At 37.3% G+C, this 18,237-nt stretch overlaps 1 protein-coding gene across 2 annotated transcripts in view; it reads left to right on the plus strand.

The window, feature by feature from the left end:
* kcnq2a (potassium voltage-gated channel, KQT-like subfamily, member 2a) overlaps positions 1–18,237 on the plus strand; it is a 39,231-nt gene that overhangs the window by 13,351 nt on the left and 7,643 nt on the right. For both annotated transcript variants that reach the window (XM_036579287.1, XM_036579288.1), the window contains exons 3-14: positions 241–367; positions 5,826–6,001; positions 7,904–8,032; positions 8,232–8,342; positions 10,327–10,422; positions 11,040–11,134; positions 11,996–12,058; positions 12,294–12,323; positions 12,886–12,939; positions 15,793–15,989; positions 17,723–17,770; positions 18,141–18,158. In XM_036579287.1, coding sequence (XP_036435180.1) covers positions 241–367; positions 5,826–6,001; positions 7,904–8,032; positions 8,232–8,342; positions 10,327–10,422; positions 11,040–11,134; positions 11,996–12,058; positions 12,294–12,323; positions 12,886–12,939; positions 15,793–15,989; positions 17,723–17,770; positions 18,141–18,158 — 1,144 coding nt within the window. The remainder of the gene's footprint in view (positions 1–240; positions 368–5,825; positions 6,002–7,903; positions 8,033–8,231; positions 8,343–10,326; positions 10,423–11,039; positions 11,135–11,995; positions 12,059–12,293; positions 12,324–12,885; positions 12,940–15,792; positions 15,990–17,722; positions 17,771–18,140; positions 18,159–18,237) is intronic.

The raw sequence follows: 18,237 nt of genomic DNA on the forward strand, positions 1-18,237 counted from the left end.
TACAAAACAGCAAGGAGTTACAATGTACGCATTATTATTGCCTTATAAGTAGATAAATATTTACACCACCTAATGGATTAACAAATTTCTGAAAATCTGACTTTCTTGAAGAACTTTTAGTATTACTGCACTTTTTGCCCTCATTAGTCTTCTATATGCAGCCTGTTATTGGTCTTATATTGCTGCCACTAAAGAAGGGCTGCAGTTTTTCATAATATAGTATGCCTTTATTCTCTTCAGGAAATAGTGACTATCGTAGTGTTTGGTGTGGAGTATATAGTGCGGATCTGGGCCGCTGGTTGCTGCTGTCGGTATAGAGGATGGAGAGGGAGGCTGAAGTTCGCCCGCAAGCCTTTCTGTGTTATAGGTAAGACCAGCTGCTGCCATGTCCCTTTGTGATATTCTTCTGTTCTAACAACGTCTCACTTCTGATCCCTCGCTCCCCTTCTATGTGCTTTCTCTCTCGCTGTACTTATGCTCTTCCTCTTTTCTCTTATGCTCTTCTCTCCTGAGAAAAGAGAAATGTGCCTTGCCTGCATTTTTGAGGTAATAAACGAGCAAAGCGGTTTGGCACGCTCTAAATTGAGACACTTGAGCTGTCAGTTTTGTATGAAGCACAGCAGAATAAGGCTGGTATGTTGTCGTCTACCTCTGAGCTGCTGCATTTGTCATGCTGAAAAACTGCAGTGGCTGTCAGACAGGTCTCAATCACAGCTTGCTTTCTATTCATCACTTACTAAAAATGAGAGAACCTGCCCTTTTTTGTTTATGTGAAAAAAAGACAAAATACTGTATCTAACTTTACGCAAATGCACATGAAATGGTTTGCCAAAAGCCTACTTTACCCTGTGAGGTCCATCATAGTGGCTTACATGTATTTAAATAACTATGGAGTTTCTATTTATTTATAACCCCATTTCCAAAAAAGTTGGGATGCTGTGGAAAATGTAAATAAAAACAAAATTAAATGATGTGCAAATCATTTAAACCCTATATTTATTTGAAAATAGTACAACAACAACTAATCAAATATTGAAACTGAGAAATTTTATTGGGTTTTTTTAAATATATGCCCATTTTGAATTTGATGCCAACAACATGTTCCAAAAATGTTGGGACGGGGAATGTTTACCACTGTGTTTCATCACCTCTTGTTTTATCAACATTCTGTAAGCGTTTGGGAACTGGGGAGTTTTGCTGTAGTTTAGAAAGTGAAATGTTTTCCCATTCTTGTTTGATTTCAGCTGCTCATCAGTTCAGGGTCTCCTTTGTCATGTTTTTCATTTTATAATGTTCCAAATGTTATCAGTGATGACAGGTCTGGACTGCAGGCAGACCAGTTTAGAACCAGGACTCTTTTAATATGGAGCAATGCTGTTATCATACATGCACAATGTGGTTTGGCATTGTCTTGCTGAAATAAGCAAGGTCTTCTCTGTAAAAGATGTTGTCTGGATGGCAGCATATGTTGCCAAAACATGTAAATATCGTTCAGCATTAATGGTGCCTTCACAGATGCGCAAGTCACCCATGCCATGTGCACTATTGGACCCCTTTACCATCATGAATACTGGCTTTTGAACTGTGCACTGATAACAGGCTAAGTGGTCTTTAGCCCAGAGGACACAGTGTCCATGATTTCCAAAAAGAAATTCAAATGTTGATTTGTCAGACCACAGGACACGTTTCCACTTCCCCTCAGTCCATTTTAAATGAGTTCAGGCCCCGAGAGGGTGGCAGCATTTCTGGATCCTGTTTATTTATGGTTTCTTCTTCGAACTTGCATTTTCGTTTTCACTTGCATTTGTGGATGCACTGATGGACTGTGTTCACAGACAGTGGTTTTCAGAAGTGTTCCTGAGCCCATGCAGTGATTTCCACTACAGAATCATGTCTGTTTTTAATGCAGTGCCACCTGAGGGCCCAGAGATCATGGCAAGCAAATATTGGTTTTTAGCCTTGTCCCTTGCATACAGAGATTCTCCAGATTCTCTGAATCTTTTTATGTTAGTATGTACTGTAGATGATAAAAAGTAAAAGTCCTTTGCTACTTTACATTGAGAAATGTTATTCTTAAATTGTTGCACTATTTTTATGTGTCTTTCACAGAGGGGTGAACCCCTCCCCATCTTTACTTCTAAAAGACTCTGAAAGACCCCTCTCTGGGAAGGTTTTTGTACCCAATCATGTTACTGACCTGTTGCCAATTAACCACCAGGTGTTTTTTTTAGCATGTACCAGCCTTTTGTTGCCCCCGTCCCAACTTTTTTTTGGAACGCAGTGCTGGCATCAAATTTAAAATGGGCATACATTTTTCAAAAATAAAAAATTTCTCAGTTCAACATTTGATATGTTGTCTTTGAAGCATTTTCAATGAAATATAGGGTTTAAATGGTTTGCACATCATTGCATTTTGTGTTTTCACAGTGTCCCAACCTTTTTGGAAATGGGGTTGTATTACAAAATTCCTGTTCCTGCTAAAAAATGTTGGAGGAACCTTAATACATAAATAAATAAATACAATTTAAAATGGAAAATCGAAGATATGCAAAACTGAAAAAAGAAAGTTAAAGTGAAAATAAAATGTTAAAAATTAAATTCACTAAATTTTCCCTTTACCCTAAACATGTTTTACTGCCATATTTGGTGTCCAAAGTTTGCTCCTTTATCTGTTTATTTACTTCTTTTTTCCCCCATCAGTTAGTATCATGCAAGCAGAATGCGTAAATCATGACACATTTGCCTCAGACAAGGTTTTAAAGACTTGGTTGTAGTCTTACTGATGCTGTGTAACATACTGTTCACTGTAAATATGGTATAGGTAACAAGCCTTTTATTTGTACTATTATCCCTCTGAGATTCATTCTTGTGCCTTAGCTTTACTTTGATAACTTGTGTTAATTGGTTATTTATTGCTTGCACAAATTTTAGTTTGTACTGAAAAAAATGTATATTATAGAAATTTTCAAACATAAATGTAAGTATTATGTAATATAGGATGTATACAAGATGTAGAGCAGTATCTATGATACGGGTCTATTCTCTTCAGTACAATTGCAAAATTTTATTGAACTCTATTCAGTATTAACAATTATACATTTAAATCTCACACAGCAGGCCAACATACATAGGATTTTAAGAAAGATTTTCTATGTAAGTCCACAGTGGGACCCAAAGTTTCCAGAATTTGTCCGTCTGGTGACGTAGATCGTAGGTCAGTTTTTCCAGGGGAAGCAGAGTTGCAGCTTGGGAAAGCCACTGCTCAATAGATGGTGAAGAGGGGCTGGCCCATCGAATTAGGACACATTTTTTTGCCAGAAATGAAAACATTAGAAACAAAAATTTGCCATCAGTATCAAAAATTCTGCTCCTATTCCCAAAAGATACAGGGCAGGGGATTTCTGAAATTGTGTCTGAAGGATATTTTCTACCGTGATGTGTACTCTATCCCAGAAAATGCCAATTTTTTTACACTGCCAAAAGGCATGAAAAAACGTTCCTTTTTCAGTTTTACATTTAAAACACAAATTAGTTCTGTCTGGGAACATCTTCTGTAGGCGAACAGGTGTAAAGTATATCCTATTCATGAATTTAAAGTTAAGCTCGTGAACACCAGATGAGGTACACCTGGGAAACAGACCTTTACAAATATTGCACCAGTCCTCTTCTGAGATAGGTTGGTCTAAGTCCCTTTCCCAAATTCCCCTCAGAATGTCTGACGATGGTTTAACACTCTTTAGCAAAATGCCATGAATTAGTGAAATCAATCCTCTAGTCTGGTCCTTCTTAGCTAGCAACACTTCAAGATCGGTTAATTCCTTTCTAAATCTCCCATCCTTAATGGCTGAGGTGATCAGGTGACGAATCTGAAGATATTTGAAAAAATCTGACCTAGGTAACTCATATTCTTCTTGCAATTGTGTAAACGATTTGAGCAAACTACCAGAAAACATATAAGAAATGTTTTTGATCCCTCTGTTAAGCCAAGCTGAGAGTCCAGAGTTACTCAGCTGAGAAGGTAAATCTGGGTTGTGGGCCAGAGGGGAGAGTAGTGAAAGACAATGAGGAATCTTAAGATATTTCTTAACATCTGTCCAGGCCATAAGGGTATTGTGTAAAATAAAATTCTCAGAGACACACCTCACCTTTGCAGCATCATTAATAAACGGTAAGCAATCAAGAGGAATAGGGCTACATGCCCCTGTTTCCATAGAGACCCAGCGAGAATCCAACCTATTTGTACACCAGCTGATCATATGCTTTATTTGAGATGACCAATAATACAACTGCATATTAGGCACACAAGCACCACCTTCCTCCTTCGCTCTTATTAATCTAGAAAATTTAAGTCTTGGCCTTTTATTATTCCATATAAATTTTGAGAAACTTTTCTCTAGATCCTTGAAGAAAATTGTGGATAAATGGCAAGGGATTGACTGAAATAAATAGAGTAAGCGAGGGAGGATATTCATTCTTATTAATGTTTACCCTGCCAAATAAGGAAATAGGGAGAAAGTTCCATAATGTAAGATCATGTTTTATATTATTAATAAGTGGAAGGTAATTTTTGTCAATAAGGTTATTAAGGTCTGGGGTGATATGAACACCCAAATATTTAAAACCCTCTAACGCTAATTGAAAGGGGGATGTAACTACCCAAGGTGTGTTAAGGGATATATTTAAAGGTAAAGCTAATGATTTTGAAAAATTGATCTTATAACCAGAAAATTTACTGTATTCTGAAATACACTTCATTATAGATGGAATAGATTTTTCTGGGTGGGCCATATACAACAAAATGTCATCCGCATACAGTGAGATTCGATGGTCTGCTCCTCCTGCTCTAATACCTGAAATGTCCTGGTAACATCTAATTGTTTCTGCCAGTGGCTCAATCACCATGGAAAAAAGCAATGCAGAGAGAGGGCAGCCTTGTCTTGTTCCTCGACTTATCTGAAACTTTTCAGAGAGCAACCCATTTGTATTGACTGTAGCGTACGGATCGGCATATAGCAGTTTAACTAAATGAATAAAAGTAGGACCTAAATTAAATTTTTTAAGGACAGCGAACAAGAATGGCCATTCGATCCTATGAAAAGCTTTCTCTGCGTCGAGAGAGACAATAAAGGCGGGATCATTACCTTTTCTAATAAAGTCAATAATATTCAACAGTCTACGTATATTATCAGAACCATATCGCATCCTTATAAATCCAGTTTGATCTGGGTTAATGAGTTTAGGTAAGATCACCTCTAATCGTCGTGCCAGAGCTTTAGCAAAGATTTTACAATCTGCATTTATTAAGCTGATTGGTCTGTAAGAGGCGCAGTCTTCTGGGTCTTTATCTTTCTTAAGTATTAAGCTTATTGAGGCGGTTTTCCAGGTTTCAGGCATGGTAGTTTGGGTACACAGATCCATGATAACTGGCATCAATATAGGTTGAAGTTCAGGCCAAAATGTTCTATAAAATTCAGCAGGGTAACCATCCAGTCCCGGTGTTTTCCGTGAAGGCATTGACTGGACGGCACCAAAAATTTCTTCGGGGGAGAAAGGGGCATTAAGACTGCATCTGTCATTGTCTGAGACCACCGGAAGTGGTATATTATCTAAATATGCAGTAATATCAGATTCTAAAACTTTATTTTGAGATTTATACAATTGCAAAATTTTTGAGTAATGTTCTTATGATCACAGACAAAAAAAGGAGAAAGTTTCCTTCAAAGCACCTGTGAGATGTGGTTCATATTTGGTGTGATAAAAAAAACTCTTTTTGGTCATGGTGGCCTTCTCCTGTTGCAATAACTGACCTTTCTGCTCTTCTGCAGATATCATGGTGCTCTTTGCCTCTGTGTCTGTGTTGGCGGCTGGCTCACAGGGCAACGTCTTTGCCACCTCTGCTATACGCAGCTTGAGGTTTCTGCAGATCCTTCGTATGCTGCGCATGGACCGCCGAGCAGGAACATGGAAACTGCTGGGATCTGTAGTCTACGCACATAGCAAGGTGTGCGTGTGTGTGTGTGTCAGTGTGTGAGTGTAAAAGAGAGAATCTCAACCCTGACTAAGTAGTAAAAGTGCGTTTCTTGAATCGATAAATCAAGGTCAGTGGACTGTGAATATTATTTTATAAAGGCAGGTATTCTCTGACTTGCTTTGTGAGTTCTGCTTTATAATAACTCGTAAATCATGACTCAAAATGCTGTAGTCCACAAAACCCAAGTCACAACATGTATAGTACCACTGATTTGACTGGTTTTAAAGGTGTTCTCCAGTGTTTTTCAACTTATTCTCTATGTGCTACATTCGTACAATTGATGACCGTAAGCAATAATTTTGTTTTGATTACCACAGACAATATTTTCAATTAGAGAAAAGTGAATTTGTGAAAGTGTTCCAAAAAAAAATAAATCTGACTAAGAAGTTCTTTCATAGACTAGTTTTTCTAGAAGGAAGAATTTGTGGTAATACAGGGTGATTCAAAAAGATTCATCCGATTTCAAAGCACCATATTTTTACAACCGTGAGGCGCCTAGGAACCAATCACATACCAATTGAAAGAGGGTGTCATAGAGTTTCTGACTGTCAGTATGGCAGTGAACCTCCAACAGCTCAGAGCATTTGTTGTTGGTACCAACAGTTCCAAGAAAAAGGTCACCAGCATCACCAGATCTCATGCTGTGTGACTTTTTTTTGTGGGGGTACGTTAAGGATTCTGTTGATGTGCCACCACTCCCAGCAACACTGGATGATCTCCGATATCGCATTGAAAAAGCCGTGAGTACAGTGACACCCGATATGCTCAATCAAGTATGGGATGAATTTGACTATGGCGTTGATGTTGTCTGTACAGCTGGAGGAGGTCAAATTGAGCACTTGTAAAATTACATAATAAACTGCATGCTCACTTGAACCATTTACAATTTACTGCATTGTTCTGTAATGATTTAGACGTGAAATAAATTATTTTGAAATCGGATGAATCTTTTTTAATCACCCTGTATTAGAGTTTGGTGACATGGCAAAAATGTAATGTCACAATACTTCAAGAAGTTTTGATGATACATGTTTTGTCACACTGTTTTTTCTGACATATGATAAGTTGGAACAGACAAAGCAGAGCCACATTTTAAAAATAGTGTCAAAAAATACAAATACAGTGATTTGTCTTCATCATTACACATACTGTACTGCGCTAAATCCAATTGAATATAACTAATTATGCTCTCTTTATAATCAAACATGCAGTTGGGATGTGTTTTTGTGCATATCATGGCATATTGTGACATAATTTATCACCATAATGATAAATATTGTCATATTGCCCAACATATTACCATAACATATCATCAAGTAGTATGTTAAAATTTGTGGTATTTTGTCAGTTATCATGTTTTTCTGGAACAAAGAATTCATGCAAGATTTTACAAAAAAAAATTCTATATCTGAATAATTCAAAGATATGGTGGAGTTATCACAGGGTCCCACATGATTATCCATGGATACCAAGAAACCTTAGGGTACGCAGAAGTCACTGGACCTGCTTTTTTCAGTGTAGTACTTAATGCTTGAAATGTAGATGAAACCTCAAACAAACAGCTTTGGTAAGACATTCTCATGTCTGTGCCATCCTTTAATCTGTATTGTTAGAGTGCCATGGTGTTATATAGCCATATATTTCAAATGTTTATTCATGGAATTCATCAACTGGCCAGTGTGGAGTGAAACAAAACAGATGTGGCAGATAAAAATTAAGTTGAAATGCTGGAGTGTTCCTTTATTAATGTCAGCATCATCTTATTATCTAATGTCAAACGAACCCCAATTGGAGGGGTTCGTATGTTATTGCTAATTTTAAGAATAGTTCCTAAATTTGCTTTTTTCTAAACCTTTTTATTCTTAAATGTAGGAGCTCATCACTGCATGGTACATTGGTTTCCTCTGTCTCATCCTCGCCTCTTTTCTGGTGTACTCAGTGGAGAAGGATGACAATGCAGAGATGTTTGAGACCTATGCTGATGCTCTCTGGTGGGGGCTGGTGAGTAATGTGGTCAGAAACATTAAATCTCTCCTAGTTGCTCTAGCACTGGACAACTGCTACAGACTAGTAAGATTACAGACATCTTGATGCTCTTAGAGTATCTGTTGCTTTCCTGTCTGAATTAGTGCTGGTAACATGAAAGTGGGTAAATGATCACATTAACCCTTGTGATGTGAGATATATCTCTGTTCCTCAGATCACTTTGACCACCATCGGCTATGGGGATAAGTTTCCTATAACATGGAATGGCCGTCTGATTGCTGCAACCTTCAGTTTGATTGGTGTGGCCTTCTTTGCACTCCCAGCAGTAAGTGCACAACATAATGCTGTAAGAAATATGACTTACGGAGAGGAGGCTTCTGTTATCTTTCACTATATTGCTTGTTAATGTCCAAATCCTAAGGCTTATTATTCAGTAACTACATTGATTACAATGGAAAATAATTGTGTTGTTATTTTAAAAAAGGGGAACTCCACCGATTTTGCAAAATTACTTAATCATTAAGTGGTTTAGATGTAAACAAAATCATTCAGATTAGTTTGGTGTGCAATGCGTCTTTCTAGAAGAATTTACTGAGTCAACATTTTTCACCATTACAGTGACACTTCAGCAGCTGTGTCTGATCCACTTGTAACAGCACAGCACACATTAACACACCACCACCACATCAGTGTTACTGCAGTGCTGAGAATGATCCACCACCCAAATAATACCTGCTCTGTGAGGGTCCATGGGGGTCCTGACCACCGAAGAACAGGGTAAAAGGGGGCTAACAAAGGCAGAGAAACAGATGGACTACAGTCTGTAATTGTAGAACTACAAAGTGCACCTATATAGTAAGTGGAGCTGATAAAATGGACAATGAGCGTAGAAACAAGGATAATAATGTTATGCCTGATCGGTGTATGCACAGCAGCTAATGACGACTAATTTATTTCACTCACAAATGTTTCTTACCTTGATTCCAGTTTCTGAGATGGAAAATACAACAGAGGGAAAAGCAGTATTTTTTTAGCAGCTAGCATTTGAAGAAATCCGCTTTTTATTTTGTTCACTGGTCATGAGTAGTCTTTGTCGTTTTTTGGTTTAGTTTGTGGAGTTGCTCAACTTTGGTATTTGTGTGTAGCTTCAAAACAATTAGCCACGACTTCAGGATTTCTGATACTTGTAACGTCAACTAAAAAACACACCATACTATATTTTCTCCATTTATTTTTGCATCGTGGTACAGCGCAGTTCACCACCACTCTTAACCAGCAAGGTGCAACTGTGATCTTTTGCAGCTCCTCTGATGAATATTCACATAAATTATTAATTTTGCGATGCAACGCCGCTTACCCAAACAACACAAAACGCGTGCAGGGAGAGGTACATGCAGGGAAAATAGTACCCAAAGAAAATGTAGTTTTTTTGGAATTTAACACTATTTTACCATTATCAGTGTGACATATAACAACTTATAAGACAAATGTGAGTTCACTGGTCAGTTTCGATAGCAGTTAAAATGGAGATTGCAGACATAAGGACGTCTGGTTCCTAGTGCTACAATGGTAAAATTTTTTTTTTTTACCCGATTTTTCTCCCCAATTTAGTCGTCTCCAATTCCACCCGCTAGTTAGGACTCCCCCAATCACACGATGCTATCAACGCTAGGAGGGTGAAGGCTAACACAGGCTTCCTCCGAGACCTGTGAAACCAACCACCGCTTCTTTTCGAACTGCCGCTCACGCAACGTCACTGGACAGCCGAACGCGCTCGGAGGAAAGCGCCAACCGCCAGATCTGTTACGTCAGCTAACAGACGCCTGCGCTGACTAGCATCGCGCTGAGTGATGGGGGGAGAAGGAGGGGCCATCCTACCCACCCAGAGAGAGCGAGGCCAATTGTGCTCTCTCGGACTCCTGGCTACGGATGGCTGTAGCATCACCAGGGATCGAACTCGCGATCTCCTGATGATAGGGCCAACGCTTAGATGGTTGCGCCACTCGGGAGCAATGGTAAAAAATTTTGACTGGCTAAATTTCTCTAGAAAGGGGCATTTCACACCAAACCACTCTGAATGATTTTGTTTACGTCTAAACCATAGAATGATTAAGTAATTTTGTAAAATCGGTGGAGTTCCCTTTAAGTTGAATGAGCTGAATGTGGACCTGCCTATGGTTTGTGTAAGTTTAAAAAGCATTAAGATCCTTGTGATCCCTGTCATCAATTTATTTGTTAGTCATTGTATTCCCCTGTCCATTGATCTCTCTCTCTCTTTCTTTCTCTGTCTCTCTCTCACTCTCTTTTAGGGTATCCTGGGTTCTGGCTTTGCTCTGAAGGTCCAAGAGCAGCACAGGCAGAAGCACTTTGAGAAACGACGGAACCCTGCTGCAGGACTTATTCAGGTCAGTAACATCACACTGCACATCTGCAGATCCAGAATGAGCAAATGGAGGCTTTAAAGGCTTTCTAGGTCAGTGGTCTCCAACTCTGGTCCTGGAGAGCTACCTTCCTGTAGAGCCTATTTCCAACCACAATTTGCCACACCTGCTCCAGCTAATCAACTTCTTCCCAAGTCCCTGATTGACTGGATCAGATGTATTAGAGTTAAGTAAGGAGTGGGGCAGCTTATTGGATACACGTTGTCTGATAACTACCAGTGCAGCATGCAAGTAAGATATGAATTTAGAAGCTGGAATGATGTTTTAAGCATGCAAACAAACTGTTAAAGTATACCTTCATGCAAAACCCTAATGTTGTTATTAGTAAATGATCTTCTTAAATTGGGTGTAAGACTAACCAGGTAGCATTATGCAATGTAATTATACTAAGTGCTCATGCTTTCGTTTATACTGTTAGCCATGTTAGCAGTTTTTAACATTGTGAAGTGCTTGTTAATCAGCTGATGAGTTGATATATGTAGTGCAGGGCTACTCCAGTACTGAGATTGGGAAATACTGCTGTGTACCTTTGGAAATGAAGTGAATTTCCACAAGCTGTTATGTATGTATTTCATTACCAGTCTGCCTGGAGATTTTACGCAACAAACCTCTCACGAACAGACCTGCTGTCAACTTGGGACTTCTTTGGACAAACTGTGTCAGTCCCTATGTACAGGTAAAATACACACACGCACACACACACACATACACATATTTTGTAAGCCGCTTATCCTTCTGGATCGCGGAGAGGTAAGATACAGCTCTGATCATTTGTTTGTGCAAATTGCTGCCTCTTAGTTGTCACTTCACTGTCTGCATCTATGCCACATTTAATGTTTTAGTTGAACAGTTGTTTTCTAACTGATATCATTGCTCTAATGTGTCAGTACAAATACAGTATCTTCAGTGTGCCAGTATAGCTTAGAATAATCACTCAAGCTCTTAAGACCCACCTTTTTTCAAGAGAAATAAAAGTGTGCAATTGGCATTTATGTCTTCTCCAGGGAGCTATCCCTGAATTGTGATGTGAAGTTGTCACCAGGCCAGCTTGCGAACTGGCTCTCTCCTCTTGCTCTGCCAACAGCACCCAGTTTCAGAATGGCCCATCTGACTCTAGCCAATTCTACTTTTAAGATATTAAATGAGTCATTGCTCTTTTTTACTAGTGCCATCCTACTGTACCATTACGTTTTTGGGAGATATAAAAAATAACCATTAATTTACCCCCCCCCATATGTATATATACGATGAGTTGATATATGTAGTGTAGTGCAGGGCTGCTCCATAAATATATATATATATATATATATATATATATATATTTTATATAAAATTACATTGTATATCAATAGTTCATTCAATCAACTGTTTACCATTCAATCAACTGTTTGCCATTCTACTCTACCATCACATGGTAGAGATATTAATTATTAATTTGAATTAACAAACATCTTAATATTTCTAAAATTTGCATACTTTTTATTGAAGTTACTCAGTGTTCTGTGCTGAGTGTATGTTCTTTTAATACTTTATCCAGGCTGGTTCCTCCTCTGAATCAACTGGACCTCTTGCGTAGTCTGAAGGGAAAATCTGGATTCAGGTTGGACTAGCAATATATATTTTTTTTTATGGAACTGTATGAATCCCCTTAAATCATCTTACAAACAATAATTAGTGAACTTATATGTCTGTCTGAGAACAATTTGTGTTTTGTAGATTATCTTGGACTTGGTTTACTCACAATTCTTGACAATTTAATCATTTTTTATTAATGCTAATTGTCTCACAGCAAAGATGTCTGTGTCCCTCTCTGTTCTCCTTTTCTGGAACTAAAGAAAGGACTCTCAGCCTGAAGCTTCTCCCAGGTTGGTTAAGTCATTGTTGTTTTCATGAATTCTTGGACTACAACTCTCAGCTGCCTCTCATTACAGAAGTCATTCATGTGGTCACATATTTTATGGGGAATTTCATTCCAAATGAACACAAAGTCTATAAATTCATCTATGGATACCTTAAGCTATTTAAAAAATGGTTTATAGACAGTTTAGTAGCACTTTATTTGACAGTACTGTTTTCAATATTCACAAGTTGAAAACTCAGTTCACTCTTCAAACACAATTCAGTCTTTTCTGGCACACAATAATAAATGGTGATAAATTGGGATCTAAAAAATTCCATTCCATATTACACTGAAATTGCCTCCTTTTGTCAAGTGAGTACCCTGTAAAATACCTAATGTTTTCTGTGCTGTAAAATCAAGTGCACTATTACAATTCTAAACTTAGTTATTTTTTCAGTGTTGACTATTATTTAAAATCCTTCTTATCAAAAGTAAACGTTCTACTTCCTAATCGCGGCCTCTACCATTTTGACTATTCCTTTTATAATCTTTTGTCTCTCTCACCACCCACCCAACCACACTTGCAGTAGTGAGATTTCACACAAAGACACCCTCTGTGGGTGTTGCCCAAGAAGCCCTAGGTACCGTTGCACACAGATACTAACATCTGCACGTCCACATTTCTCTCCAGCATTTGGATCTATATCTTTTTTCCTATTTATGATTTCTCATTTCTGACCCTGTTTCTGAATATGTTTTTTCAGATTTCCTCTCCGTAGTTTAACATGTCAAGTGCTACTTTTTTGAGTTAAATAGACTAAGCTACTTGTTGGTTTTACATAGGGCTGAACAGTTAATCATTTTTATGTCGAGCTGCAGTTTTAATTATATCCTACGTTTTGTAAGGTTGTCTTAAGAAGTTGTAAGTGGGGAAATTTAACCTAATTACATAGAACTCTTGAACTGCATATCAGATACACTACATTCAACATTCAAGCCTAAAAAAAAAAGATTTTCTGGTCTTCCTGAGAAGAATTTCCTGGAGTTTAATTTAGGAAAACAGTCACATTTAATTCATAATATTGATAAAAAAAATTGCTATTTGATTCAAATTGGTTATCGCAGTTCAGCAAAATGTGTAAACAAACACTCAAACGTTCATAAATTAGAAATTTGTCACACTTTAAACAGAATTTTTTAAAAAGACAAAACGTCCATTTGGAAGCCTATTCTTTTGCTCCCTTTACATTGTGAAAAAGCTCAAAGAAGTGGAAAATCAGCAGTGTGTTTGCCTGTCGGACATGAGGCCTACTGTTACAGAAAGCTGTATGAATTCAGGCTAGTAACCTTCTTTTCATGTCAGCAGTTGTGCTTGTAGGCTCGGTGCAAAGCTTTCCTCCCACCTGGACTCATAGTGCAGGGACTTGGCACATATGTCTTGACAGGGTGTTGATTTCTGCTTGCAAGAATTCAGCACATACTGTTTGTAAAGGTTTTCAGTCATCGTGGTCAATGAATCGTCTAGTTGTAGTAAGTCAACGTTTAAAATTTGTAGTTAAATGCTAGGGAATGTCCCTACCACTCATTTGAACTGACAAACCAGATGAGAGGTTAAACAACAGTCCACTCACCTTGAATTATTATGAGTTATTCCAGGCATGCTCAAATAGGGCCTACCAGGTCACATCATAGATTTCCTGGAACAATTGTTGAAAAAATCTTGCAAAACCAGGCAACATTTAACACTGTTTTCCAAATAATTTTTTTATTAAGAATTTTTTTATTAAGAATTTTAACTAGGCATAAATACAACACTAAAGAAAAATATTTCATTTTAAATCAACTAGCGTCACGAAAATGAATCAGTCAGTCAATTAATTGATTAATGTGAAGTCTTTCATGTTTTCAAAATTATTTTTACAAAATTTTGGTTTTACGTAACATTGCAATGTTTTTGTCAAATGTATGAATGACTCATTTTTGCAATATTTGAGGATACACCATGAGCTCAAATGGTTTAAATTAACTAAAAATCCTGTCTATATGCCTCTTGGGTCCTGTATTTTCTCAAAAGGGACTGTAGAGAAGGCACTATATAGAAAATACAAATATGGAAACTATAAAACCTCTAATACTAATGTCTCATTAATATATATATGTATAAGTACAGACATGCTATGAACCCTTCATGGTTTAGTAGTGTCTTCACAAAAGGTTCCAATTTCCAAATTAATTGTCATAAAAAATCTGTATGAAATCTGTTTCCTTGTTAGAGAGGTAATTCTTTCATTTCTTGTTGGGGGATCTGTTATACACAGAATGTCTTGCAGAGGCATCTAACAAGAATCCTGTCTTGCTATCCTGAAAGAAATGTAGGAATGGTACATAAATTGAAAACCAAAAATTAAAAACTGCTGAAAAATTAAATTTCACAGATATTTCATGCTCATACATTTGTTACATAGAAGGTTTTGTTGAATTTTTACTTGGAAATTAGGCTACGGGTGAGTTGGTATGGAATAACCCAACTACTAGATCTTGCGATGAGATCGACATGTTAGATACATATTTTAGACCAGGAAGTTTTTTGTTTTGTTTTTGTTGTGTTTGTTTCTTTTGTTTGTTTTTTTTTTTAACTCAAAGGTTTGTACAATCTGCATGTTTGTGCAATCTACTTTTTGTCTTTTTTAATATGATCATTAAAAAGTCAAACAAATACTGTTTGTACACAGCATGCTCTACAACATGCATGACTTCTGTTGCTCTGTTCAAATGCATCATTCATGGCTTTGGCCACATGAGGCTCTTTACTGTTGCATCGGAAATTATATATTGCATGGCATGGTTGTTGAGAAGAATCAAGTTTGTGTAATCTCTATTTTTTAAACTGGAACTAGGATTTAGGTTAGAACCCCACATAAGCCTGCAAAGAATGCAGTGAGGTTAAATTTAAGGTACATTTGAATCCAACCTTAATTCACTTGTTAAGTTACACCTTAATCAAAGGTGAAAAAGTATGAAACTTAAAATAACTTGAAATTTATCAAAAAACTGACTAGAAGTTGTTAAGCTGGTGGAAAATGACAAAATGCCCATATTCAGTTTAGTTATACTTCAGATATATGAGTTTTATTCCATGAACATCTTAAACTGATACTGTGCCTTTCTGAGCTTCATCATCTGCATTTGACACTGATGTAGCCAGATGGGGCCCAGCATCTGTCTTGGATGTATGTACTGAAACTCTTTTAAGCATTCTTGAATAGAGTGCTGACCCTAATGAAGTTCATGATAAGATCTCTAGCATGTATTATTGATTAATCAGAGTCCCATCATCATACAGTGTGTCAGATGCTCTGCTTACTCTACAGAAGCATACAGTAGTCCATCGGGAAACTTGATTTTCTGTATATTCTGTGTCTGCCATAATATAATGCTTTTATTATCATTGTGCTTTTGTTTGCTTTGTATACCCCAAAATGCTTTCCACAAAGTCGTAAACCAAGCCTTAAGGAGAAAACATTCCCCAGCCCCTCTAAGAGTGCAGGGGGAAAGGACACTAAATCACCCGGAGCAGAGGAAGGAGCAGGGGAGAGTCCTAGCAAAGTGCCAAAAAGCTGGAGCTTCACAGATCGAAACAGATCGAAACAGACCTTCAAGTTCAAAGAGGAAACTCGGCAAACCCCAGAAGGTCAGAAAATACTAATGTTTCCTTGTTCACACACACTGTTGTTTTTATACATAGTGGTCATACAGTACTGTGCAAAAGACCGCTCTTAATGCAACCTAATTTCCGGTCAAAACGGCCATTGAATACAAGGTATTCATTTTTGAGGTTCAGGAAAAAAGGCAGAAAACATGACAAAGAAATCTGCAGGTATATTTTTCCACAGCTCCAAAGTTCAGTCTTAGAAGTTGGTTGCATTTTCTGCTTCTCACGATCCAAGTAACCCCAAACACATTCAGTGATGTTGAGGTCTGGACTCTGGGGTGGTCAGTCCATTATTTTGAGAACACAAACAGCTCCTTTATTAGATTTGTAAATTTTCCTCTTTTTTTGTATGTTTCCTTTGCTCTGTAACAGATTCTTGACAGCTACACGCCCTTTCAGTATTGAGTGGTCTGCTCTATAGTGGAAGGATGGACAAAAACGAATGTGGATTTTTTACAGATCTAAAGCAAGAGTGGAGCTTGATTTTCTCTCTCAAAGATGAAATCTTTAAGTACTGTTTATCTGATGGTAACAGATTTAGTGGTCTTGCATGATTCTAAGGAGTCCCATTTTCTCTACATCTTTTAATAATTTTTAAAACTAAAAAAAAAATCTCCTCAGAAAGATCTCCAGAGCGATTAATTACTTAACTTGATGGCTGTTTTTACTGGTAACTAAATTAATAAAGAGTGCTCTCTGACTTCTTCACAGTACTGTACGCACATCCATGTTTCATCTCAATGCTGTCAGTATCAAATTTTCTATCTCCAGAATAGTATTTTTACAGGAGAAAGAAAGATGTTCTTTTAATGAATGTTTTAATGAAACGTCCAAGTAATTTTGGACAATCTCTGTTTGTCCATTCAACATGAAATCTTGACACAGTATTTTTGTTATAGTAATCATATGTATCATATGTATTATTCGTATGTAGACAAGTAAAGCAACTTTTGTAAGATACCCATATAATACAATTTTTTTTATCCCTAACCCTAATCTTAGCCACAATAACCAAGAAGTAATAAAACAATTTTTTTTAAAGCACTTCACATAGTAAGAACCATTTTGCTGGTTCTTAGATTGTAGGTTACCCATTTGTCTCTGATTTCCTACAAAATGTCAACACATTTTTGTACTGATAATGTACAAAAACAAGCATGCACACACTGTGGAACCCTGGAATAACATTAATTACAGCAACCCACGGTAATACACACACTCACACAAACACGCACATTGCATGTTCACCATCTTGTACTTTTTCCTTCTGTCTCTGTTTGAGTTTTGCTCTTTAATCTGGGTTTGTGCATTTAGCAAGGACAGGTTGTATTCACTGGCACAGGACCAGCTGTCACAGTGGTCTGCCAAATGTAGCATGTTCAGAAGAGGGTACCAATTATGCACTCCACTCATTAGCATTCAGAAGAGGGTGCAGTTAAATGAGGAGTTCAGCAGATTTTTTTTCATACTATCTGAGTTTTCATTTCCTGTACGGGGTTGAAATTCATAGGTTTAGGCTTTGTAAGTAATATTTATGATTCTGTATACTGAGACGTGCACATGGTGCACATCTTACTATCTGTGTCCATTAGCTAGATGTTTGCATTTTCATGTCATGCTGTGATCAGCTTAAAAAATATATTTCATTTCTCCCTACTCACTGTCTGCACTCTCATCGCTTCCTTTCTCATTCCTTTTGATGGGAAAAAAAGTGCTGATTGAGATGCAGGAGGAAGACTTCGGAATGAAGAGTTCTCCAGGTTAGGCCGTGATCCAGAAATATGACCCCAAAGTGTAGAGATGACACTGCAGATTCCCATAAAATATATATAATTAGTAACAGTAATTTATGTTGCCTGTAATTCAATCTTAGATTGATTTTAGTGAAGGCATTAGTTTTACTCATTTGTAAATGAAAATTATTTCTATTGTAAATGTGACCCAAATATCCTTTCAGCATCAAAACCATGGCACCATTTAATCATGATATGTCAGCATATTTCAGACTATACAATTATAACCCTATAATATCAGCACCTAGTGAGTGACACAGTCAACGTTCTTTAAACCATTTTCATCTGAAATCTTTAATCATTTCTTTTCCATGTCTTTCTCTCCACGTTTTGGCAGCAATTGAGGGGTTGATCAGTAAGGAAAACCATATTTTTTTAGGGTTTGATGCTTTTATTTAAAGCCACAATAACACACTGAGTCTGAGCTAGGCAGC

This window comes from Colossoma macropomum, unplaced genomic scaffold (genome assembly GCF_904425465.1).
Source record: "Colossoma macropomum unplaced genomic scaffold, Colossoma_macropomum, whole genome shotgun sequence".
Taxonomy (NCBI): domain Eukaryota; kingdom Metazoa; phylum Chordata; class Actinopteri; order Characiformes; family Serrasalmidae; genus Colossoma; species Colossoma macropomum.